Source organism: Ranitomeya variabilis, chromosome 4 (genome assembly GCF_051348905.1).
Source record: "Ranitomeya variabilis isolate aRanVar5 chromosome 4, aRanVar5.hap1, whole genome shotgun sequence".
Classification (NCBI taxonomy): domain Eukaryota; kingdom Metazoa; phylum Chordata; class Amphibia; order Anura; family Dendrobatidae; genus Ranitomeya; species Ranitomeya variabilis.
Window position 1 is genome coordinate 511,717,399 of NC_135235.1, and position 25,464 is coordinate 511,742,862.

Consider the following 25,464-nt stretch of genomic DNA (forward strand, 5'->3'; position numbering starts at 1 on the left):
ACTATGAGACTTAACAAGCACCCTGCGCCTATAAACCTTAGGGATCAGCAGTTGATCAACAATTACCAGATCTCTCTTGATTGCTCTACACAATAGCTCATTATTCATAGCAAAGTGGGGAAACAGCTGATCTCTGGATATTGGGAAATGCCATTAAAAATGACAACATTCTCCCATGCATATCTAAGTGTGTCATCCTACAATTGAGCTGTACCAAACTTATCCCATGTTTCCTCTACCATAAGTATCACTGGGGAATCAGGGAGAATTTCGTCTTCTCCAGTGAAGACTTGCAAGAAAGAGTTTTCACCCTCTTCCCCTGGTTCAGTACTGAGACTACCCTCAGCGTCTGTACCTTTCCCCCACAAACAAGGGGAAATCATGGCCCAAGATTACATTATGCATAAGGGCTTTCACTACCATCCACTTTATATTACATTATCCCATATGATGTCTCTAGTTTCGACAGGGCCACAGGGTACATTCTGGTGTCACCATGGTACACACCACACTTCTGAATCTGTTGGGTATATGACCACTGGGTATGAGGCTGTCATGTACTAGTGTTACGAGATTACCTGGGTCTAGTGGGTCACAGACGGAACAATTATTTCCCCTGATTTTACAAACTTGTGTCTCAGTCTCTAGTCCATGTGTAGCGACACAGGCTGGCGCTGCCGGTGTCACATTACATGGGCTCTTAGCCTAATGGACACTGAGCCATGACATGACTAAAGTCATGACACCTCCAGCACTGGACCAGCTAGATTTTTAAACATAGAGTTCCCACCAGGGCCGGGATTTTTCCTGGTAGTCCCTTCCAACACCCCTTGGACAGTGGGACGTTTCTGACTGAGAGTGGATCAACGTCTCTCTGCAGGTGACGGGTTGGGGAAAGAATCCTGGAGATTTCCCACCATAGTGACAAATCTCTCCACCAACTCCACTAGATGATCCGTACTCCGGGGGTCAACATGGCCGACCCAGTGCTGCAGTTTACTGGGAGTGCCCCAGGAAAAAAGGTTGATAACCACCCGCTCCATGATCTGTGCGGGCATGCAGACATTGGGTTGCAGCCATTTCTTTACCAGATGAAACAAATCAAATTTTTGGAACTGAGGAGATCTATCTAACCGGGATTCCCAAGCCCAGACCCGTCTAGCCTGCACTGCGGCCGTAATCTCTAGGCGGACAAGAATCTCAGCTTTCAGTTTTGCACGTCTTGCTCACTAAGGTCACTCATGATAGACTTTTTGAGACTTTCCTACCAAGTAGGGGGCAAGCATATCCACCCACTCTACCATGGGGAGCTGCTCCCTTTGGGCTGCCCCTTCAATGATAGTGAGGAAAGTCTCAACGTCATCATCTGGATTCATTTTTTTGCAGGGAGCACTGGTTTGCTCCTGGGCTTTGCACTGTTGCTCCAAGGCTTGCTCTTGGACCTGGCACTCTTGCACCTGGGCCTGTACCAGAGTTTTAACAACTTCCTCAATAGTGTGGGCTTGTGACTGCACTCAGGACATCAACCGGACACTCCCCAAACAGCAGGGTAGCCAAACATTCGGGAGCCCGCCGACTCCCTGCAAATGCTTCTTAAGCTTCCAGGAGTTTTTGTGAACCCACCAATTCACAGGGACAGCAGATGGCAACCCTCACTGTACAGGGAAGCCTTTATTTGTCACGCATTTGCCCTTAGCAACCTGTATTTCCCACATTCTCCACCATATTGTAACACAGTAGGGTGTTGCAGGCATCATGGCAGTGACATAGGTAGACACCGTCCATATAAAGAAAGTTTGGGACTTTATTTTCAGCCAAAAAGGTAACCGTACAGAAACCAAAAACAACAAAGACTTGCCTGGCTAAGCGCTAACTAACATACCATATAGCTGATTCACGTTACCAGGGATCTTAGCGGGCTTGGCTTTCCAGCAACTCGGCATTTAGCACATTTAATTGTTGTGCATTTCTTCCTCAGGAACATGTCATGTCAGCTTTTCCTTCAGCCTTTTTTGTGTCAGTAATGAGACAACCTCTGGCAGTTGCGTTGGCTAAGCCTCAGCAAAACCCGTATTCTAGCGGGAGTGGGAGTGATGAGTCCCACCACTAAATCCTCCTCATAACTCCAATAAAACTCGCCCCGGAACTATAATAAATAAGTGGCTCGGCACCTAAGCTGCTGAACCAACCAGTGCTACTCAACTTTTAACATCTCGCCTAGGATTTCCTTAGTATTGCAAAGGTGATAATTGCATCACCTGGACAAGCAAGCATTCAATCACCTGTGCAATGATAAGGAAATCCTGAAAACATGACCTGTTGGTGGCTCTTGAGGACCGGAGTTGGGGAACACTGCTCTAGACATTGCCGCACCTGCCACACCATTCCGTAACGGGGATAAATGTTCCCCATCAGGAATAAAGATTATGAAATTTGCCAATCAGTGCAGTTTCCAGTGGTCCTACACCCACAAATCATCAAGTTATCACCTATCTTTTGGATAAGTGCTCACTTGTTTTAACTGGACTACCCCTTTAAAACCCCTTAAAGACCAGAGCTTTTTTGTTTTTTTTATTTTTCCGTCAATATGGCCATGTGAGGGCTTATTTTTTGCGCGATGAGTTGTACTTTTGAACGACATCATTGGTTTTACCATGTCATGTACTGAAAACGGGAAAAAAATTCCAAGTGCAGTGAAATTGCAAAAAAACAGCAATCCCACACTTGTTTTTTGTTTGGATTTTTTGCAAGGTTCACTAAATGCTAAAACTGACCACCAGCCATTATGATTCTCCAGGTCATTATGAGTTCATAGACACCAAACATGTCTAGGTTGTTTTTTATCTAAGTGGTAAAAAAAAATTCCAAACTTTGCTAAAAAAAATTTTTTTTTAGATTGCACAATTTTCCGATACCCGTAGCGTCTCCATTTTTCGTGATCTGGGGTCGGGTGAGGGCTTATTTGTTGTGTGCCGAGCTGATGTTTTTTTATGATACCATTTTGGTGCAGATACTTTTTTTTGGTCGCTTGTTATTGCATTTTAATTCAATGTCACAGTGACCAAAAACACTTAATTCTGGCATTTTTAATTTTTTTTCTCGCTACGCTGTTTAGCAGTCAGGTTAATCATTTTTTTTATTGATCGGGCGATTTTGAACACAGCGATACCAAATATGTGTATGTTTGATTTTTTTTTTTATTGTTTGATTTTGAATGGCGCGAAAGGGGGGGTGATTTAAAAGGTTTTTTTCATATTTTTTAAAAACATTTTTTTACTTTTGCCATGCATCAATAGCCTCCATGGGAGACTAGAAGCTGGCATAGCCTGATCAGCTCTGCTACATAGAGGCGATGCTCAGATCGCTCCTTTGTAGTAGAATTGCTGCATTGCTATGAGCGCCGACCTCAGGGTTGGTGCTCACAGCAATCCGGCATCAACAACCATAGAGGTCTTCGGTAGACCACTGGTTGTCATGCCGACGCATCACTGACCCCCGATCATGTGAAAGGGGGTCAGCGATGCACACATTTCCGGCCCGATGGCCGGAAGCGCTAGTTAAATGCCGCTGACAGAGTTTGACAGCGGCATTTACCTAGCTAATAGCACTGGGTGGATCGCGATTCCACCCACCGCTACTGTGGGCACATGTTAGCTGTACAAAACAGCTGACATGTCCCGGCTTTGATGCAGGCTCACCGCCGGAGCCCGCATCAAAGCAGGGATTCTGTCCTCAGACATACTATTCTGTCTGAGGACAGAAAGGGGTTAAGACTAGGGTTGAGCGACTTTTGCTTTTTTAGGATCGAGTCGGGTCTCGTGAAACCCGACTGTCTCGAAAGTCGGATCGTGTGAAATCGGCCGATTATTGTGAAAAGTCGGGGGCCAACCGAAACACAAAACCCAATGCAGGTCAATGGGGAGATACAGTATATATATATATTTTTTTCTCTCTCTCTCTCTCCTCCGTCCCTGCAAAGTTTGTGTTTCACTGTGCAAATCGCTATATCCCAAACGTTAAGATGGCGGTTTTACCCCCTGTGACGCCGCACAAAGCAAGCCGGAACCTATGTCATCACGCTGCCCACACTCCTTCATTGGCTGAAAAAATGGCGGGGAAAGCGTCATATGAAACGCGACTTTGGCGCGAAGATCGCTGACCGCATGGCCGATCCCACAGTGGGATCGGGTCGGGTTTCATGAAACCCGACTTTGCTGAAAGTCGGCGACTTTTGAAAATGTCCGATCCGTTTCGCTCAACCCTAGTTAAGACCATGTTTAGTCTCGGATTAAACCAACACTCCACTGAGGCCATCTACCCCTTTGTTGTAGCGATACGTTTATGAGTTAGGTGTATTCGGGAGGAAAATATTTTCCCCTTAGATAGTGCAGTGTCTGAAAGGCACATAGCAGCTTGTTTGTCACTGTAGAGTGGGATGCAGGTGTTAGGCATTGAGTTCCTGCCGCTGCACAGGGTGAATCTCGAGCCACCTCCGCTGCGGTCTCCCATTCTTCTCTAGCCACAGTGGAACCTGCTCAGCGGAGACGTCTGTCCCAGCGTCTGGCTCAGTCAGATACTGTGTGCTTGGTTACTGCTGATCTTCCAGGCTCAGCCATTGTAACCAGCACTGTTCTGCTTTTCCGCTACTGAGCATGCCCAAGAGACGACCTCTCATTGGAGGTCGGGGGTCACATGCTCAGGTCCTGAAGCAGTTCCTTTTGGACCACTAGGAAGGTCCTGGAGAGCTTTCTCTATAAAAGGATGGCATGGCCACACGGTCATGCGCTAGTATCAACTTATGTTTATGAGCTTAGCTACTTTGTAGTCTGTGTCAGCATGTGCTCAGGGTTGGCTGTATAGCCACTAGAATTCCGACACCTCCGGAGAGGAGTTTGTGTGTGTGAATTTAGGGCTGGGTATAGCCACTAGAATTCCGGCACCTCCGGAGAGGAGTTGTTTGTGTGCTGTTGCTGACTGAAAGACCACTGTATGCTACCTGCTCCGTTAGGCTACTTTCACACTAGCGTTAACTGCATTACGTCTCAAAACGTCTTTTTTTCGAAAAAACGCATCCAGCAAAAGTTTTTGCTGGATGCGTTTTTTCCCCATAGACTTGTATTGGCGACGTATTGCGACGGATTGACATACGTCGTGTACGTTTTACGACGTATGTGTCGAAATTTGGCGACACGTCGTCTCAAAAAAACGTTGATTGTAACGTTTTTTGTCTCCACCTAAAAAACGTGTCGCGACGCATCCTGCGGCATACGTCGTTGGCTGCAATAGAAGCCTATGAGCGACGGATGCGTCGGGACACGTCGTACGACGCAATACAGCGCTGCAATACGTTTTTTTTACACTGAACATGCTCAGAAGCAGAATTTTGTTGCCAATTGGCCAGACACCCCCAAATCTATATAAACCTGGCCTGGGCCTTCAACCCCACATATGCCAGCAAGAAGACAAAGAGAGGAGAAGCCTGCCAGCAAGAGCCCAGCCAGCCACAAGACCCCAGCCAGCCACAAGATCCCAGCCAGCCACAGGAGCCAGCCACAGGACTCCAGCCACAAGACTCCAGCCACCATAGAGCCAGTGTGAGTATTGCAATTTTTGTGTGCCTGTGCATTTCTGTGTGTATGAGGTACTACTGACTACAGCAAGAGCTTAAAACCTGAAGAGAACCTGAGGCCTGCCATGGTCCTGCACCAGCCAGTGCAATGCTAGAGTCCAGATCCACCATGATGCCAGCCACTGTGAAGACATGCAGCTCCAGCCAAAGGATTGTCAGCCTTTTGTATGTGTGTATGCGTCTTCTGATTGGGTTCACCTTTCTGCCTTTGTTGTACATATGTGTATTTGCATAAAGCTATGTGCGTGCATGTGTATGTGTGTATTTTTGTACGGCTGTGTGCTTTTGTATCATGTGCCTGCACCTTATTATGCCTTTGCCAATCTTATGCCTGTTCATGTGGGAGGGTATGTGTCAATGTTCAGGATTTGGTCAGGATTTTCCATCAGTATTTGTACGCCAAAATCAGGAGTGGGTGATAAAAGCAAAAGTGTGCCTGTTTTCCTATTATACTTTCCCTCTTGTTACACTCCTGGTTTTGGCTTACAAATACTGATGGAAAATCCTGACCAAATCCTGATGCGATCCGGAATGTGGACACATACCATGCATGTTTGTGTGCATCTTGTTGATTGCATGTGCATTTGTCCATGCTTTAATTGGTTAATTGCCTTTTTCTGATGTATTGACTGTATAGTGGTCTGTGCAGCATGTGGTTTAAATGTGTGTTTTTTTTTTGTTTGTTTGTTTTTTTAATCTGATGTATTTTTTAAAAAAAGTCTAGCGGTCTGCAGCTTGTGGTTTGAATGTGTGAGTGTGGTTTTTTTTTTCTATTTAAAATAGTTGATTTTATTTTACTGTTAAAACCATTTGCAGTTGATGTACTTGTATTTAAAATAAAGAGCATGTCAGCTCCTAATTGTGATTTAAAAAAAAAAGAGTGAAAAAAAAAAGAAAATAATAAAATTTTTGTTAAAAAAATGTCCGTAGTATCATTTCATAAAGGTAAATTTAAAACTGGTGTATGTACCAATGGTTACAAATGCAATACAGAGTTGGTTGAGGGCATTTTTTTTTAATAAAGGTTACATTTAAAGGTTTTTTTGGGGAGGTGATTTTTGAAAATAAAATGTGGTAAATACCCGTATTTTCCGGATTATAAGGCGCACCGGATTATAAGGCGCACTTTCTATGAGCGCCTTATAAGCAATCTTGTTTCATATATAAGGCGCACTGGATTATAAGGCGCAGCACATTACCGTTAAATAAACCATTGCTCAGACTGCAAGTCAAGATTTATTACACTTTTTAACAATAACTTGAAACTGGTTCAGCTGTAATTGCAAATCAAAACGTTTACCGTACTTTTTCAGTTCATTCCTCCACCAGAAATCCATCAAATCCATCATCTTCAGTGTCGGAGTTGAACAGTTGGGCGATTTCGGAATCAAGCATGGGGTCCTCCTCTTCATTATCCGAGTCGGTCTCGCTGCTGCTGCTAGGCTCTTCAGTGGTGATTCCAGCCTTCCTGAAAGCTCGGATGACACTGGAGACTGATACATTCTTCCAGGCATCCACGATCCACTGGCACATAGTGGCATAACTCGCACGGCGTTGCCTCCCTGTGTTGGTGAATGTGTGGTCACCTTCTGTCATCCAATGCTCCCATGCAGCTCGCAATTTAACTTTAAATGACCTGTTGATGCTGATATCTAGCGGCTGGAGCACTTTGGTTAATCCACCAGGGATGACAGCAAGCTCCGAATTAGTTTTCTTCACTTGGGCTTTGACAGTATCGGTCACGTGGGCGCGCATCGAGTCACAGACCAATAGGGATGGGGATTTGTGAAAAAAGCCACCCGGTCTCTTGACGTAGACCTCCCTCAGCCACTCACTCATCTTCTCCTCATCCATCCAGCCCTTTGGGTTAGCCTTAATGATGACACCAGCAGGAAAATTTTCTTTAGGCAAAGTCTTCCTCTTGAAAATTACCATGGGTGGTAGTTTCTGGCCATTAGCCTGACAAGCGAGAACTACAGTGAAAGATGACTTCTCATTTCCTGTGGTACGTATAGATATTGTACTGGTCCCTGTTTTCTCAACAGTACGGTTTACGGGGATATCGAAAGTGAGGGGAACCTCATCCATGTTAATAATGTGTTCTGGCTGGATATTCTTTTCATTTATCTTGGTTATGCAGTAGGTGCGGAAAATGGCCAGCTTCTCTTCATAATCCTTTGGTAATTGCTGGCACACAGTAGTTCTGGTGCGAATGGAGAGATGACGCCTTTTCATGAAACGAAAGCACCATGAAGGACCTCCTCGAAAGTCCTTGATCTCCATGTCACGTGCTAAAGCAGTGGCTTTGAGTCGAATAGAGACAGTGGAGACGCTTCTACCTGCGTTTCTCTGTTCCATAACCCACTGTTCTATTTTGTCCTCCAACTGTGGCCACCTTGCTTTGTTTCCTCGGAAACACAGTTTGGTCTTCTTTACTTGGCGGAGGGCATCTTCTTGTTTTCTCCACTTACGCACCATGGATTCATTAATGTTGAATTCTCTTGCAGCTGCCCTATTTCCATGCTCTACTGCATAACTTATAGCTTTAAGCTTGAAACCTGCATCATAAGCATGTCTCTTAACAGGAGGCATTTTTTGGGGTAGTGGGTATAGTTAACGCTAAAGCACAGATATATTGCAAGGATCCTGCGCACAGAGCTGTAAGTATCACTCAGGGTGGCTCCTGACTACGGTGGCCGTAATGCTCAATCCATTTATGGATACTGTAAAAACCCAAGTGAAGAACCCTGACGAAGAGGTGCGTCCCACCTCGAAACGCGTTGGTTGAATCTGACCCTTCGCTGCTTCCGTAGCTAGTGACGTCACTGCCAGGTCGAGCGGCCGACTGATATCGGCCACCGTCCTGTTTCTTGCGTGCATCCAGTGTCGCTACCGGCCGGGGCGCCTCTGGCTCTGCACTGCCCACACCTCCTCCGTCCTACCCGCTGATCCGGAGCGGCGCAGCAACCCTGCACGCCGGTCACATCCACCCTGCGGCCAAAGCATCTCTTCCGCCCCACCTGCTGTATAGGAACGTCACGGGACCCCTGCACGCCAGCCTCATCAACCCTGCGGCTGAAGTAGGTAATCCTCTACCCTTAAGCAGGTAGATGTGAGTAAATATTAATACTGTTGGAGCTAGATTGTGCTGTGGAACCAGGTGCCAATTAGGGGCGTAATATAAGCGTGCACTTTATTTGTACTTTCACTTTCACTTCGGGCCCGCAGCCAGTTGGTCTTATATATACCAATAGGGTATTCATGCACTAGTAGCCTCCTTAGTGGGGCGGTTATAGCGCGGTATTTTTTTGTGTTTGTCCAAGTGAAGAATAAATTCATAGGCGCACGGGGGGGAGGAGCATGGTGGTGCTGTGGTATGCCGCCGCCGACCCCTGCCGCCCACGATAGAGGTAAAGGATCCTGTATGAACCTCTCTCTTTACTGTTTGGTTCATATATAAGGCGCACCGGATTATAAGGCGCACTTTCTATTTCTGAGAAATTCTCAACATTTTATGTGCGCCTTATAATCCGGAAAATACGGTATATGTTTACATGGTGGGTTCACATTTAAAAATATTTTTTTGGGAACATGGAAATGAATGGTATACCGTGCACCTGTTTTGGTGTTCACATTTAATGAACTTTTCTCACATCATTTTAGCAGGGTGTTTATTAAAACATTACCTAGTTTAGAGGGTGGTCTAACTATAAATCAAATATACTTATTATAGATACACCAGGGACCAGGTCCATAGCACCCGCCTGTGTTCCATACCAGGACCAGCCCACCAGGCAAGCCCACCAGGACCACAGCCACACATCTTTAAAAGTAAGTTTTGAAGACCCCCAATCTGCTGCTTCAATGTGTAGAGCAGATTGCAAGTGTATTTTAACTTTTACAGAGACACCAGGACCACAGCCACCGGCCTTGCTTCCACAACAATGTCCTCTTCTGACAGCCCTCCTCCACAGCAACAGCGTGTATCGGTAAGTTAACACAAAATTTATTTATTTATTTTTTTATTTACTTTTTTTTTATCACTACATGCATAAATTATGTTTCAACAGGAAGCTGAATCAGATGAGGAGCTGTCAGAAGGGGGCGAGATGGGTGGAGAGATGCAAGTGGAGGAGGAACCAAGTGTAAGTAGTGGTGAAACAGTTGCTTCGCACATCACACTGCACCATACACAAAACAGACTTTCATACATAACTAAACACAGAAAATATATGCCTACCTAACTGAGAATTTGTTTCCTTTATTTCAGGCTGCTGCTGCTGCTCCTGCTGTTGCCGCTGAAGGTTCTCCCAGACACTCCCAGAGTCGGCAGACTCGTCGCCGCGGTCGGCCATCAGTGAGTTTTTTTTTTTTTTGGGAGGGGGATTCTATTGGTACTTTAGTGTTTCAGTGTACTAATTTGTTTGTTTTTTTTCTTTTTTTTTGGCACAGGCTTCACAGCGTGCTCCCGCAGAAGAGGATGATGATGACGACAGACATTGATAATCTCATCGAGGAGGTTCGCGAGCGGGAGCCGCTGTGGAACATGGCTGACCGCAGGCATGCCGATACCGGTGTCACCCGTCGGCTCTGGGACGAAGTGTGTCGCAACCTGTTTCCAAGGCGGGAGAGCCTTCATCCTCAGCAGCTGAGCAAACTAGGTAAGTATTCACTTTCCAGTGATGTTTTGAGCTGACTGTAATGTATTGCATTTACCAATTTTTTTTTTTTTCTTTTGATTCTTGTCTTCACAGTTGGAAAGGTTAGGAAGCGGTGGCGGTCACTGAGGGATCGCTTTAAGAGGGAATTCAACGAGGAGATGCAGGCCCCGAGTGGCTCTGCAGGAAGGAGGAGGAGCAAATACAAATATGGCCCGGCCCTCTCCTTCCTGAGGCGAACCATGCTGAGCAGAGTGTAAGTATTCTACAGCCCACTAATAACCATGTTAACCTGTCTACTTAGTTTGCTTTCAGTCAGGGCTTTTTCATTCCAATGTATTAATTTCTTTTGTTTTTTCTTTCACAGCACCTTCTCCAGCCACCGTGCGCCTGCATCTTCCTCTGCGCCCTCTGGAGCGATCCCTCCTGAGTCCGCCACTGAGGGCCACGTCGGTAGGCCCCACACCACTGTCCCCTCCTCTGACCCCTCTGTCCCCTCCTCTGACCCCTCTGTCCCCTCCACTTCATCCGCCCCAAGCAGTGGAGCATTATTGCAGGCTTCATTGCTCGCATCTGATGCTGAACAGTTAGCGTTCCCTTTACCCCACCCCTCTGATCCTGCCACCTCGAGACCACCATTAGGTTCGTGGCGTCAGCGACAGAGGGGTCAGGAAAGGAGCTATGCTCCTGAATTCTTACACCTGAATGCATCCTTCCAAGGCTCTTTCAAAATTTTGGGAGAGCAAGTGACTGCTGGTTTCAACATGGTGCAATCCCGCATCAGTGAAACAAGCCAGGAAACCAGCAGTCGCTTGGATAGGCTGCATTCAGCTGTAAGTCCCGATCCGGCCAATATTTTTTTTCAATCCATGCTCAGGAGCATGGAGAAGCTTTCTTTTGAGCAACAGATGCGGGTAATGAATACCTGCCATAATGCTCTACTGCAGGCCGTTAATGACCCCCAATCTACCCACACACCTCCCCACACCTCCACTCCAATTCCACCCCAGGCCCCATTTCCACCCCAGGCCCCACCAAGGGCCCCATTTCCACACAATACCCCCCATTACCAAACCCAGCACCAATACTCACACCAGCCCCAATACCAAACCCAGCCCCATTACCCAACCCAGTCCCAATACCCAACCCAGTCCCCACAACCATCCCGGCCCCCAGACCAAATTCCTTCCCCAATGTTTTCTTTAACCAGCTTTTCTCTTCCCCCTACCCCAACACCACCCCCCTCTGGTCAGCCTCTTGTTTTTACCCCCCTTCCACTGCACCCCAAACAAGTAGGGTTTCCCCACCTATCGACGTGGTCCAACCTTCCTGCCCCTCCTCCCCTAGTATCTCCACCCCACACTTTGAAGACCTTTAATAATGTATTGTTATTGTTTGTTAATATTTGAAAAAAAAAAAATTAGCAAATTGTTTTTAAAAAAAATGGAAAATAAAAATATCTTTTTTGTCAAAAAAAAAAATATATTTTTAAAAAATAGAGTTAAAATAAAATTTTCTCTGATTTAAATTCTATTCTTTGTGTGTGTGTGGATTTATTAAGGTAATATAATAAAAAAGGTTTAATAAAAACAAACACCAGACATGTGAAAGGTATAACATAATGGTTTTACTAGCAAGAAAACCACGCTTTTGGGCCTTTTTTTTTTTTTTTTTTTTTTTTTTTGGTAGAAACACATTTTTTACATAAACAAAACACATGGGAAACAGGTTACACAATCATGTCTTGCCACGGGATCCGCCCGACAGGTGAGACAAAATAATCGGCAAACTGGTCCCTCATCCTTGTAACTGAACCTGTAGAGCGAACCGAGCTGCTGCGGTAGTCCCACAAGGTGGTCTCCAACTCTTCATCATCCAAGGAAACGGGCTCCTTTGAAAGGACAAAGTTGTGGAGCACCACACAGGCTTTAACTACCTCATCTATAGTTGTTGTTTTCAGTTTGATAGCCGTCAGCAGAACTCGCCACTTCGCCGTTAATATGCCAAAGGAACACTCCACTACTCTTCGTGCTCTAGTAAGCCGGTAATTAAAGACCCGCTTGGTATGGTTTAAGTTCCGGCTACTGTATGGTTTCAGTAGGTGCGGCGACAGTTGAAAGGCTTCATCACCTACAAAAACATATTCCATGGCTGGGTCATTTGTTCCTGGCAGTGGTCTGGCTGGCGGGAAATCATAGGTCTCTCCATAAAGGCGACGACCCATTGGAGAGTTTTTAAGAACTTGCGAATCGTTGGACCGTCCATATGCTCCGATGTCCACGGCAAGGAACCTGCAGTTGGCATCTGCAATAGCCATAAGGACGATGGAGAAATACTTCTTATAATTATAATACTCCGATCCTGTTCCTGCCGGTTTCGCAATCCTTATATGTTTCCCGTCAACTGCACCCACACAATTAGGGAAATTGCAAATTTGCTGAAACTCTTCAGCACTTCGCAACCAGATTTCCATGGATGGTTGGGGGATATACTCTGGTTGCAAAGTGGTCCAAACAGCCTGACATGTGTCCTTCACTATTCCAGAGATAGTGGAAATGCCCAGCCTGAATTGATAATGGAGCAAAGTCATAGATTCACCCGTAGCTAGGAAACTTTAAAAAAAAAAAAAAAATGTTAGAAAAAATTGCACAGACCAACAAGTTTCAATATGGCACTGTTAATTTTTTTTTTAAGGACGGGACACACAATAAAACCAGCATGAAACCGGTGTAAAAAAGCAGTGGAATGTCCGCCAAGAAAACCAAAATTACATGCTGCAGAAAATAGTGCGCAGTATGCCAGCGCAGTATTGTCTGCAGCATGTAATATAACATTAAAAATGACCAATGAAAGGAAAAAAAGCAGTTGCATGTCATCAAACCCAAAAAACTTAAAAAAAAAAAACTGCAGAAAATGCAACGCAATATTTCAGCGCAGTATTTTCTGCAGTCTATCTAACATTCAATATCAGCAATGACATTTAAATAAAGCAGTGGAATGTCCGCCAAGAAAACCAAAATTACATGCTGCAGAAAATAGTGCGCATTATGCCAGCGCAGTATTGTCTGCAGCATGTAATATAACATTAAAAATGACCAATGACAGAAAAAAAATGAGGCTTACCGCAGGGTCACCATCAGCCGCTCCGCCGGTGTGATGGCAAGCCTCATCCTTGTGTCCTGTCTTCGGATGACATCCTCCATTTTTGCAAGCAAAAAATCAAAATGTTCCATCCTCATCCGCACGTAGTTGTGGAATTTGTGTGGATTGTGCCACAACTCCAGGTAGAGAGTGGACTGGACACCCCGGGTCATCCGTAGTTCATTAATCGGATGAATCCACAGTCGTCTCCGTCTCCGTTGCTGCAGAAGCATCCTACGCCTTTCCGCTGCCGCCTCCTTCTCCCGTACTATGATATCCAGGCGATTTGTCTCAAAGATAACGTCGGTAACCAAACTAGCAATCCTCCCAAGAACACCTTCCATCGCTGCCACAAAACTAAAACCCTCAAAGATGGGCTGTAAAAACAGTAACTATATAGTTTTTCAAATTTTCCAGTAGCCAATCAAATTTGGGAGCCTCCCATTTTAAAAACGGATCCGTCGGAAAAACGGATACAACGGATGGTAAAACGTATGCAACGTATGCAACGCATCCAGTATTTTCGACGGAAACGTTTAGCGGATTTGCGACGGATCCGTCGAAATGCTGGATGCGTGGCATACGTTTGTCACCGTTTTTCACTTTTTTGACGCATCCGTTTTTTCGGCAAAAAAACGGATTTGCGACGTAATGCAGTTAACGCTAGTGTGAAAGTAGCCTTAGTGAGCTGTGATCCTCTGGGAGGTTAACAGAGCACAGCGTTACCTTTAATCCCGGCAACTCTGTGAAGCAACAGGGTTCGCTCCTATACAGACCGGGTGACTGAACCCGTGTCTATTCAGGCGTAGTACCGCCATATAGTGCCACCATCTACTAGCAGCAGGTTCCATTCCTGCATGGTGGACCCCGGGCTACGAACGGGCCTATACTATCTCCATATTTACTCGGTGCGTTCCACCAGCCCTAACAGCGGGAAACTACATATCATAAATATACCATAATCATAAACTATGTGTCCTGTGTATTCTTTCACCCTTTCTCCTTGTAAACAAATGCACAATTTTCTTTTATTTCTATTTCCCATATTGATTCTTCTCAGTACTGTGTTGAGGTCTTGCTGTGTGTAGTAATGTTGCAATACTTACTCCCTTCTTTGCTCACAAAGGCTCCTTGAGGTGCTTCTGGGATTCCTTTCCAAACAGTTATTGATTTAGGGTAACCGGGATCAGCTGTCCTTTTCTCTTCATTGTATCTCCAATATCTGTCCCCTTTGAAAAAGTAGGTTTTGCCAACTGGCTCCCATCTCAAAGCAGTGTCGATACCTTCCCGTGGGAGACAACTTCCCAACTCCACCAAACTGTGTGGATACCCCGGTTCTGCTGTGACTTCTTTGAAAACCCAGTATTTGTCTCCTATATTGCGAGAGGAAAAAAATAATTATTATTTCATGACCTAACTGTTATGTTTTATTGGCCATATCACAAAAAATGTTTGTGGAAAAAATTGTAAAGATGCACAGTGACATGTACAATTTTGGGCACCCCTGGTCAAAATTACTGTTATTGTGAACAGTTAAGCAAGTAGAAGGTTAAATGATCTCTAAAAGGCCTAAAATTAAAAATGACACATTTCCTTGGTATTTTAGTCAATTTGGCCTTGTTGGCTGCTGAGCGTGCATAAACTGGAAAAATTATGTGCTAAGCGTCTCAATTTTTTATTATCCAGAGCAGTATTGCTATTTACATTTCATATATTTCATGTCTACATGCATTAGCATGACAGAGTGCAACTTCTTTTGTATATTGTGTATACCAGACAATACAAAGGTGACGTTAACCCCACAAATATAAACCCCACTGCCACCGCTACAGGGCAAGTGGACAGAGCTGGGCAAAGCGCCAGAATTGGTGCATCTAATAGATGATATTTTTAGGCTGGGAGGGGGAGAATATCCATGGCCCCTTACCTGTCTGAGAATATCAAGCCCCAGCTGTCTGCTTTAGCTTGGCTGGCTGTCCAAAGTGGGGGGGGACCCACACCATTTTTTAATTGTTTATTTAAATAATGGAAAAAAATGGAGTGGGACCCCTATATTTTTGATAACCAGCCTTGCTAAAGCTGACAGTTGAGGGTTGCAACCCCCAGCTGTGAGTTTTGCCTGGTTGGTTAACAAAAATATATTTATTTGTTAAACTATTTATTTAGAGCGCAGGTGGCTGCTGTGCCTGCTCTTGCTATTATTAGTGGCAGCAGGCGTAGGCTGATGTTAGCAGTAGTCCCATCAGCCAATGCCAGAGACCAGAGGTAAACTTATTTATTTACCTCCGATCACAGCTGTGGGCTCAAGCTGTCATTTGACAGAAGCAGTGTTTGCTGCGCTCTCATGCACATGACAGTGTGGTAAACACTGGATGATCGTAGAGAAGACAAAAAGCTAGCACTCGACTGTTATGAAGGTTGACAGTGCAAGTGAACGGAGCCAATGGTCCCATCAATAGTAGAGTAAACAATCACTGTTCAGTTCAAGAGAATTGATTCAGGTGAATAATTTATTAGAGTATGGTGAAGCAGGTGAAATGACAGGCAATTAACGTTTCGGCCAGCCAGTGGCCTTGATCACAATATTGCCTTTTGGCGATTCGTTTCTATAAACAGACGTATGGTGTTTTTGGAATAATCAAATGAGAAGGTGGCAAGGCCTTTTCCACATAGGGGAAATGCATGGCCAATGGTCCAAACAGAGCGTCAAGGTAGGTGTATATACAACAAATAACCAGAAGAGGATTTGCCGTATAGGGTTGAACCAGCTGGGACCAAGATAGATAGCAGTAACAGCGCTCCCCTGCTAGGACACACGTTGTGTCAGCTCCTTCCACTTAGCCACCAACACTGGCTCCCAGGGCCTGGATTGCAGTCCCCGCTGAGCCACCAACGGATTTATAGGTGCCTATTTTTTCTGGGCAAGTAGGCACCTACAGCGCTGTTACTGCTATCTGTCTTGGTCCCAGCTGTTTTTTTTTCCACTGCATGCATCGGTGCGTCGTACGACGCTAGTGTGAAAGTAGCCTTAGATGTTCTTTTGCATAATTCTCAAGTTGAATTTTATGGTGAGGACGCAGGACAGGTTTTCTTATGATGATTCTTTCATGAAGGCCATATTTGTGCAGGTGTCTCTGAACAGTAGAACAATGTACCACAACTCCAGAGTCTGCTAAATCTTTCTGAAGGTCTTTTGCAGTCAAGTACAGGTTCTGATTTGCTTCCAAAGCAATCCTACAAGCAGCTGTCACTGAAATTTTGTTTCGCCTTTCAGACTTTATCTTGACTTCCACCATTTTCATTTTCAGAGTGCTAGGCAGCTGCTTAGAAGAACCCATGGCTGCAGTTTTTTGACATAAGATTAGAGGAGGTTGGGTTTTTATAAAGTTGGGAAATTTGCATCACCTGGCCTTTCCTAACAATAATAGTGGACAAGTCATAAATCTAACAGGCTAATTAAGGTCTGAAACCTTGGTCAAAGTTATCTGAGCATAAATATCTCCAAGGACGCCCAAACTTTTACACTGCGACATTTTTCTTTTTTGTAATTTTTTAAATGACAATATATATATTTTTTGCCTAAAATACAAAGAAAATCTCGTTTACAAATCATTTAATCTTCAGCTTGCTTAACTGTTCACAATAACAGTAATTGTGACCAGCGGTACCCAAGCAGTTGTCTCCTCTAGGCTACTTTTTATTCATGATTGAAGACCAGAATTGAGAATCTCTTGGTGTCTCTTCACATTCAAATCAATTGGCTTTAAGTATCTACATTGACGAATCTCCAGTACTAAAATTCTCAAGAGAGATCAGACCTAATCTGAAAAATATAAATATATATACAGTAGAACTGCTTTAAAAGTTTAATCCCAAATTACCCGATTCTATGTATGGAATAGATGATAGCTAAAAGATTGCTGGGGATCTGGCCACTGGAACCCACTGTGATTCTGAGATCAAGGAACTGGAACCCAAGAACAGGGTGCTAAATAGCCCCATATTGAATGCAGGAAAGATGCACGTACAAGGGCTTTATTCTCTATGGGACTGCAGGAGTGCCGTGCTCAAAGGCAATAAATGGAGCGGAGGTTGAACATGTACCCCTCAGCTCTATTCAAGATATAGTCTTCAGAACCCTATTCTGATGATTTAATTGAGTTCCAGTAGTCAGACCATCAGTGATCAATAAGTTATTTCTTATCCTACATATAAGAGATGACTTAATACTTTAGGAATAACCTTTTAAGGTCTAGGCACACAGAAGAAGAATGCATAATGAATCCAATGCAGAGGATGACTTTTGGTCTGCATAGTCAGCCTATCCATGGAATAAAGGTCACTAGTCTTGGCTCTTCCAGATTAATAGTTATGGTGGACAAGGTCCAAGTGTAGTCATGATCCACTCTCATCATTGTTATAATTATACTATACCTTTATTTAAATATACATGTTTTGCAGGATTTAGATGAAATGCAGAAAGTACCTTTAAAAAAGACAAATTTCCCATCTGATCTCTCGTAAGCAGCATCTATTTTGGGAGGAAGTCCTTTCCAGAATTGTTCTATTTGCATTGGATATCCTTCCTGTACTTTGTTATTCCGAAGCCGCCAAAACCATCGATCCTGTATATGAAAGGCAAGACAATATGTTTATTAACATATTACCAATTCCTTACAAATCCTCGATAACCTCAATAATCAATTACCGTCGAGTGACTTCCATCCCTGACAGCTTCTCACCAGTCTATTTGACAAGTCAGATGAATTTAAGTGTGTCGCTACTGTCCATAGCAATGCTTACTTGGCACAACAGAGCTCAGCAAGATGGACCTTTTGTGTGTTTCTTATAGATTAGGCTTATTATTTGTATAGAGTCCTATGTATAAATCTGTAATGATGTCGTTATATTTCAACAAATCTGATGGATGCTGTACAAATAAATGAGTAAGATATCCCATGGTGACTGGAGAGTAGGATGTTATTGGCACAAACATGGATAAACAACCCCTTACGGGTTTAATTAGAAAATAAGAAGAATAGCCTTAAAATACCCAAGACAAATGTATACAGTGTGGTTATATGTATGTTTACGTATACGTGTATGATTTTTAAAGTGTTTGTCTGAAACCTAAAAGTGAATGTAATATTAATCAGTAACTATTAATCTAAAAAACCTGATATTGAAACAATATGAGGAGCATATTGTCTGCTGTAAGCTATATACACTGATATTTTATTATTTACCTTGAACACAAACATTTCTCCTCTAAAAAGGGCAACAGTGTTAAAATTCCCGTCACATATGTTCGGCCTGTTGCCAGGATGGGAAGGCTTTTCTCCAGATGGAGGGCGAGGCCTCGGTTGTCTTTCGTGCTTTCTTTCAGATGTGGATTGTATTCTGCGTGGCGGTAGTGTAGGCAATGGTCTTGTAGGCTCTAGTGTTTCCGCAGGGGGACCTTAGAGCAGAAAAAAGTTATACACATTATATGAGCGAAATATATACTTTTTTGAACTCCATACAAACATCCATATCAGAACATAATGATGTTTAAAATGGGTTTCCATTCTTTCAGTAATTTCCAAAATATTCACACAGGCGAGTGACCGCACATGTATGGCCATTTATTTGCCTGTTCTCAGTTCTGCTATTGATGTTATTTCTATGACACATCCATTAGACATAAAAGTTCTTTAAAAGGAAAATCTCATACAAGAATACCTTTTTGTAAATGACCTAATTTACAGACTATAGAGTCTTATGAGTCAAAATGCTAAACAAATTTGAATCATTTCCAGAAAAAGTAAACCTTGAGTTTATTTGGTAACTATGGACAATAGAGGCATTATCTGCAGATAGAAAAATCTTCCTGTCAGGCATAATGGCAATTAGAGTGCATACTCCGTTTCCAAGTCACAGCATAGCTTTCAAGTGTGTATCTGTACTCCTCTCTCATTATGTCAATCATCCTCAGAGAAACCTCCAATGGTCAGGAATGCTCATATAGCCCCCAGGTGAAGTCTTTGAACAGTCAGGTGTTTATCAATACTGGACAAAGCAGTAAAATGGTAATGTCATCAAAGCAAGAAGCATTTTAAAGTGGATATTACAATAAAACTGCAAACATTATTACACAGATCTCTTAGACCTGAAAAAGCTGGTGTGCTTTCTTTAAAAATCCATGTCAGAATAGCTGAATAAAAAATGGTACTATAAAGCAAAGGCAAACAAGTCTTAATAAGGTCCTGGAAGCTGCAAGCAGACAGGAGACATCCCGGAAATCACAGGCAGACACATAGGAGGGTTATTAGAAGCCACAGACCGGCAGGTGAGGTCCTGAATACTGATACAGACAAAAAAAAAGTCATGCTAGAAAATCTTCATTCCAAGACCCAGGAGTGTGACTTGGGAGGCCTTATATAGGTCTTGGAAGTTCAACACATGAGAGAACACTGGGCTACCTGAAAAGCCCAACGTGGAGCACAAGATAGTCTACTGAACTGGGGTTAGAGAAGCAAAGCATGGATCTGGGACAGATGCGTAATAGTACCTCCCCTGAAAGGGCCTGTCCCCCCAAAGAAAAGTCTGTAACCCATGGCAACAGTGTTGTTACTTGGAAGCAGTAGAAGAAAATATGCAGCACTCACCAGTTAGAAAAAATATAGTAGTCCTTTATTCCATAGTTCGGGACATGGACAAAGAACAGGAGTGCAGGTTACAGAGGCATGCCCTCTCTGTCTCTCCCCACATGCCTCTGTAACCTGCAGGGCTCGTCTTTGTCCATGTCCTGAATTATGGAAAAAAGGACTACTATATTTTTTCAAACTGGCGAGTGTCGCATATTTTCTTCTACTGCTTCCAAGTTATGTATTTTTCTATGCAGAGCACTTAATACCATTCAATTAACCACTTCCCCTCTCTATGCATGGGTCTATTTGTCCTTCCACAGGACTCTAACTATTTGCTGGTGCAATTACTTTTTCTATAGACATTTAGAAACAGTGTTGTTACTGTTGCACCTTTGGAAACCATGGTCTAGGAATTCTGTTACAAAAAGTGGGCTCACTGGGTGAGGTGAATCCTATAAGCCCAAGACCTTGGTCGGCACACAAACTTTGGTCCAGAGGACAGGTGAGTCCTGGAAGCAGCAAGAGGACATGTTGCAAAGGCAAACAAAAAAAAGCAAAAAAGCCTTAATGAAATCCTGAAAGCCGCAAAAGGATAGGACACATACTGGAAGCTGCAGACATCCACATAGGAAAGGCAAACTAAAAGTCTTAATAAAGTTCTGGAAGCCGAAAGCGAACAGGAGATGTCCTGGAGGCAGCAGGCAGACATGTAGAAAGGATACTGAAAGCCGCAGACAGGTGATGTCATGGAGACCACTTACAGTAATTGTGCACAGACAAACTAAAAGTCATACTTGAAAGTCTTAATTCCAAGATCCAGATGTATGTTTTGGGAGGCCTTTTACAGGCCTTTGAAGTTCAACACATAGGAGCACGCTGAGCTACCTGCAAGCCTGACGTGGAACGCAAGAAAGCCTAGTGGACTGATGTGAGCGAAGGAAAGCACGGATCCAGGACAGATGTGTAACAGAACTATACAGCCATGGATTTTCAAACTAAAAACAGCATCAGATCTAAGACAATAATGTTTGTTGTTTGTATTATAAAATCTGGAGTCAGATCCACTTTAATGATGGATAGCTGAGAATACTAATAACGCCAGGATTTCTACATGTTTATGGTCTCCGAATGTGAACTACCACGTCTTTTAGATCTGCTTGATACATAAACATGATTTAGCTAGGACAATCTGTGTCGTCTTCATGAGTCAGACGGACTGGTTGGGTTGGTTGTGTTGGCAGTCACGTTGGTTTACATAAGAAGCAGAGGGCTGCGTGGGCCACTAAAGCATCTGCCTATATCTGTTATTTCATCAGGACATTGCATAAGTACCTGAGCAACGTGAAGAAAAGTAACAGATACAAACTAACTACACCTTTTACCAGGCGTGGCTGGGACTATTTTACTATAAAGGTACCGTTACACTAAACGACTTACCAACGATCACGACCAGCGATACGACCTGGCCGTGATCATTGGTAAGTCGTTGTGTGGTCGCTGGGCAGCTGTCACGCAGACAGCTCTCTCCAGCGACCAACGATCAGGGGAACGACTTCGGCATCGTTGAAACTGTGTTCAACGATGCCGAAGTCCCCCTGAAGCACCCGGGTAACCAGGGTAAACATCGGGTTACTAAGTGCAGGGCCGCGCTTAGTAACCCGATATTTACCCTGGTTACCATTGTAAAAGTAAAAAAAAAAAACACTACATACTCACATTCTGATGTCTGTCACGTCCCCCGCCGGCGTCCACAGGGTTAAAACTGCTTTCGGCAAGAGCGCTGCTAATATGCATGCGCTGCTGCCGAGAGCTTCCCTGCACTGAATGTGTCAGCGCCGGCAGTAACAGCGGTGACGTCACCGCTGTGCTCTGCTTTACGGCCGGCGCTGACACATTCAGTGCAGGGAAGCTCTCGGCAGCAGCGCATGCATATTAGCAGCGCTCTTGCCGAAAGCAGTTTTAACCCTGTGGACGCCGGGGGACGTGACAGACATCAGAATGTGAGTATGTACTGTTTTTTTTTTTAACTTTTACAATGGTAACCAGGGTAAATATCGGGTTACCAAGTGCGGCCCTGTGCTTAGTAACCCGATATTTACCCTGGTTACAAGTGAACACATCGCTGGATCGGCGTCACACACGCCGATCCAGCGATGACAGCGGGTGATCAGCGACCAAAAAATGGTCCTGATCATTCCCCAACGACCAACGATCTCCCAGCAGGGGCCTGATCGTTGGTCGCTGTCACACATAGGCTGTCAGCCTGGCTGAGTCACATATAACGATATCGTTAACGATATCGTTGCAACGTCACGCTTTTGGTGACGTAGCAACGATCCCGCTAACGATCTCGTTATGTGTGACAGCGACCAACAATCAGGCCCCTGCTGGGAGATCGTTGGTCGATGGGAATGATCAGGACCTTTTTTTGGTCGCTGATCACCCGCTGTCATCGCTGGATCGGCGTGTGTGACGCCGATCCAGCGATGTGTTCACTTGTAACCAGGGTAAATATCGGGTTACTAAGCGCAGGGCCGCACTTAGTAACCCGATATTTACCCTGGCTACCATTGTAAAAGTAAAAAAAAAACAGTACATACTCACATTCTGATGTCTGTCACGTTCCCCGGCGTCCACAGGGTTAAAACTGCTTTCGGCAAGAGCGCTGCTAATATGCATGCGCTGCTGCCGAGAGCTTCCCTGCACTGAATGTGTCAGCGCCGGCCGTAAAGCAGAGCACAGCGGTGACGTCACCGCTGTTACTGCCGGCGCTGACACATTCAGTGCAGGGAAGCTCTTGGAGGCAGCGCGTGCATATTAGCAGCGCTCTTGCCGAAAGCAGTTTTAACCCTGTGGACGCCGGCGGGGGACGTGACAGACATCAGAATGTGAGTATGTAGTGTTTTGGTTTTTTTTACTTTTACAATGGTAACCAGGGTAAATATCGGGTTACTAAGCACGGCCCTGCACTTAGTAACCCAATGTTTACCCTGGTTACCCGGGTGCTTCAGGGGGACTTCGGCATCGTTGAAGACAATTTCAACGATGCCGAAGTCGTTCCCCTGATCGTTGGTCCAGGAGAGAGCTGTCTGTGTGAGAGCTCCCCAGCGACCACACAACGACTTACCAACGATCACGGCCAGGTCGTATCGCTGGTCGTGATCGTTGGTAAGTCGTTTAGTGTAACGGTACCTTTAAGTGTCATTGACTGTGAGGCAACCCAACAAAAACATATACTGTGCAGTACACAGATGATTTTAACATGGGCATGACATTATATGTTTATAAAGTATCCCTCAGAGCAGTCCGTCTGATGTGAACAGAGCGCAGTTCACTAGTCTTCTGACTGGTATTTCAGGATGAAAATGTAAAATTCTATAAATTAAAGGAATTGCCCTAAAATTAAAGGGAGGATTTTATATAAAATACTAAAATAAAGAATTACTAATTATGAAGTTCTCAAATTATGTAAAGAGGGTTCACACCAAATCTTGACGCTCTCTAACACCCAAGGGACCCATTATCATAATCAATGATGGAAAAAAGATGGATGAAAACCAATTATTTCTGCTTTCAGAAAACAAATATCCCTAAGTGCAGTTTGTTTAAAAAAAAAACCTGTGCTTAACTCCCCCTCTCCAAGTCCAGCACTGATTCTCCACCACTACTGCCGTTGTCTGTTACTGTCTGCAGCGCTGACGTCACGTCAACAGAACTGCAGCCAATCAGTGACCTCAGTAGACTGTGTCATCAACTCGGGCAGAGCCCCAAGCTCAGTTATTGGCTGCAGTGCTGTCGACGTCACATCAGAGCTGCGAATAATATTTAACACCAGCAGTGAGGGGATTCATCGCTGGACCAGGGGATGGAGAGAAATGCTCGGCGACTGGAGATGCTTGTGTTTACCTGAAATGGACTTTAATGGATCATAAAGGATCTGTCACATCGTGTGATAAGCAGTCTAACATTCCCATCTACCCTTGTGAGTAATGGTACATACAAAACAGTGCTTCAGTAATGATTTACCTAAACTACATGTGCTCCCATCTTGTACCTATAATGTATCTGGCTTCACTAGCCATCACTTTCTGTTCCTTGAATCCACCATTCCCAGCTCAGGTACATATGTATGTATCTATATATTATACAGTGATACTAAAAGGTATATATTATACAGTTACAGCAGTGATCAACTTATAGTAGTACAGATGGTGTAAAGATCCTAATAACACTCCCACTACTTGCCACTAGGGGTCGCACTTAATTGGATAGAAATGAACAGCAAACGTTCCATTATGGCGGCTCATGTGACAATTTCACAGAACAGAGGAACGCATCACTACATTAGTAGGTATAATTTATACGAACCGTTAAAAGGTTCAACCAACATATGATGCATTCTGTCATTTCCTAAAAATATGGTATCATTACATCACCCTGCCTTCACATAACACAGACACGTCTTAGACAGCTATAGGGAAATCAAATGTTTTATTCATATTTTGTGTTAAAATGGGAGCAAACTATTCCTAGAGGCATCGTCCCAGAAAGTGAGGTAATCTATCTATCTGGGGAGATTGTGATCTACTCTGCATATTAAACTGTTTTACCACCACTTTTCCTAAATAATTATGGGGTCAAAGTGGCATTAAAGAAAAACCATCATTTTAATTTTTAGTTTATAAATCAATAGTGCACATGAAAAGAAACTTTGTAATATGCATTATAGAAATCGGCATCTTTCTCTGCCAGGACTGATCAGCCATTTTCAAAATGCTCAATTTTGGGGTAAAATCTGTATTCAGCTAAGACATATTTTTATATTACTGAGATAGGAGGACTAGGGATGGGTCCATCGTGACTGGTCCGAGACAAAGAGGCAGCTCCCTGCTGGGAACGACTGGAGCCGACACCCCAGTGAGAGACACTAAATTCTCTGAATTGCTCTTAGTGGGCGTAAAATGATGTTGTTCATTGGCTGATACCATGCCCATTCTAACCAATATTAATTTAATTTCCTTTTAAATACGTGTGCACTTTTCTTGAATATGAGTCGCCCATCAGGGCCGTGGGGTACTCGGTACCTGGTCCGGTACTTAAAAAGGATGTCACGGTGGCTGCGACCCGGTCCGTGGCCCTGGACGCCCAGTTAAAGGAAAAGTCTTTTAGGGGTTTTATGACTAAAGTTCGTATTTGTGACGCCACCTGTGGTACTCGATCAGTTAGGGATCGGCACTGCCCAAAGGGGTCCTCTGGGGTGATGGTATGGCAGCTAGATGGTAAACCTTCCCCACAGGTGAAGTAGGTCCCCAGGGCTCCCGGTGTTTAGGTGATGGTGGGTTGGCAGTAAAGAACAAGGACACAGGTTTGCAGTCTCTTTACCTGGTTTACTGAAGGTCTCAGGCAA

At 44.1% G+C, this 25,464-nt stretch overlaps 1 protein-coding gene across 2 annotated transcripts in view; it reads right to left on the reverse strand.

Moving 5' to 3' along the window:
- MMP24 (matrix metallopeptidase 24) overlaps window positions 1–25,464 on the reverse strand; it is a 239,951-nt gene that overhangs the window by 7,774 nt on the left and 206,713 nt on the right. For both annotated transcript variants that reach the window (XM_077252106.1, XM_077252105.1), the window contains 3 exons: window positions 18,675–18,886; window positions 17,915–18,053; window positions 14,535–14,801 (listed from right to left, as the gene is read on the reverse strand). In XM_077252106.1, coding sequence (XP_077108221.1) covers window positions 14,535–14,801; window positions 17,915–18,053; window positions 18,675–18,886 — 618 coding nt within the window. The remainder of the gene's footprint in view (window positions 1–14,534; window positions 14,802–17,914; window positions 18,054–18,674; window positions 18,887–25,464) is intronic.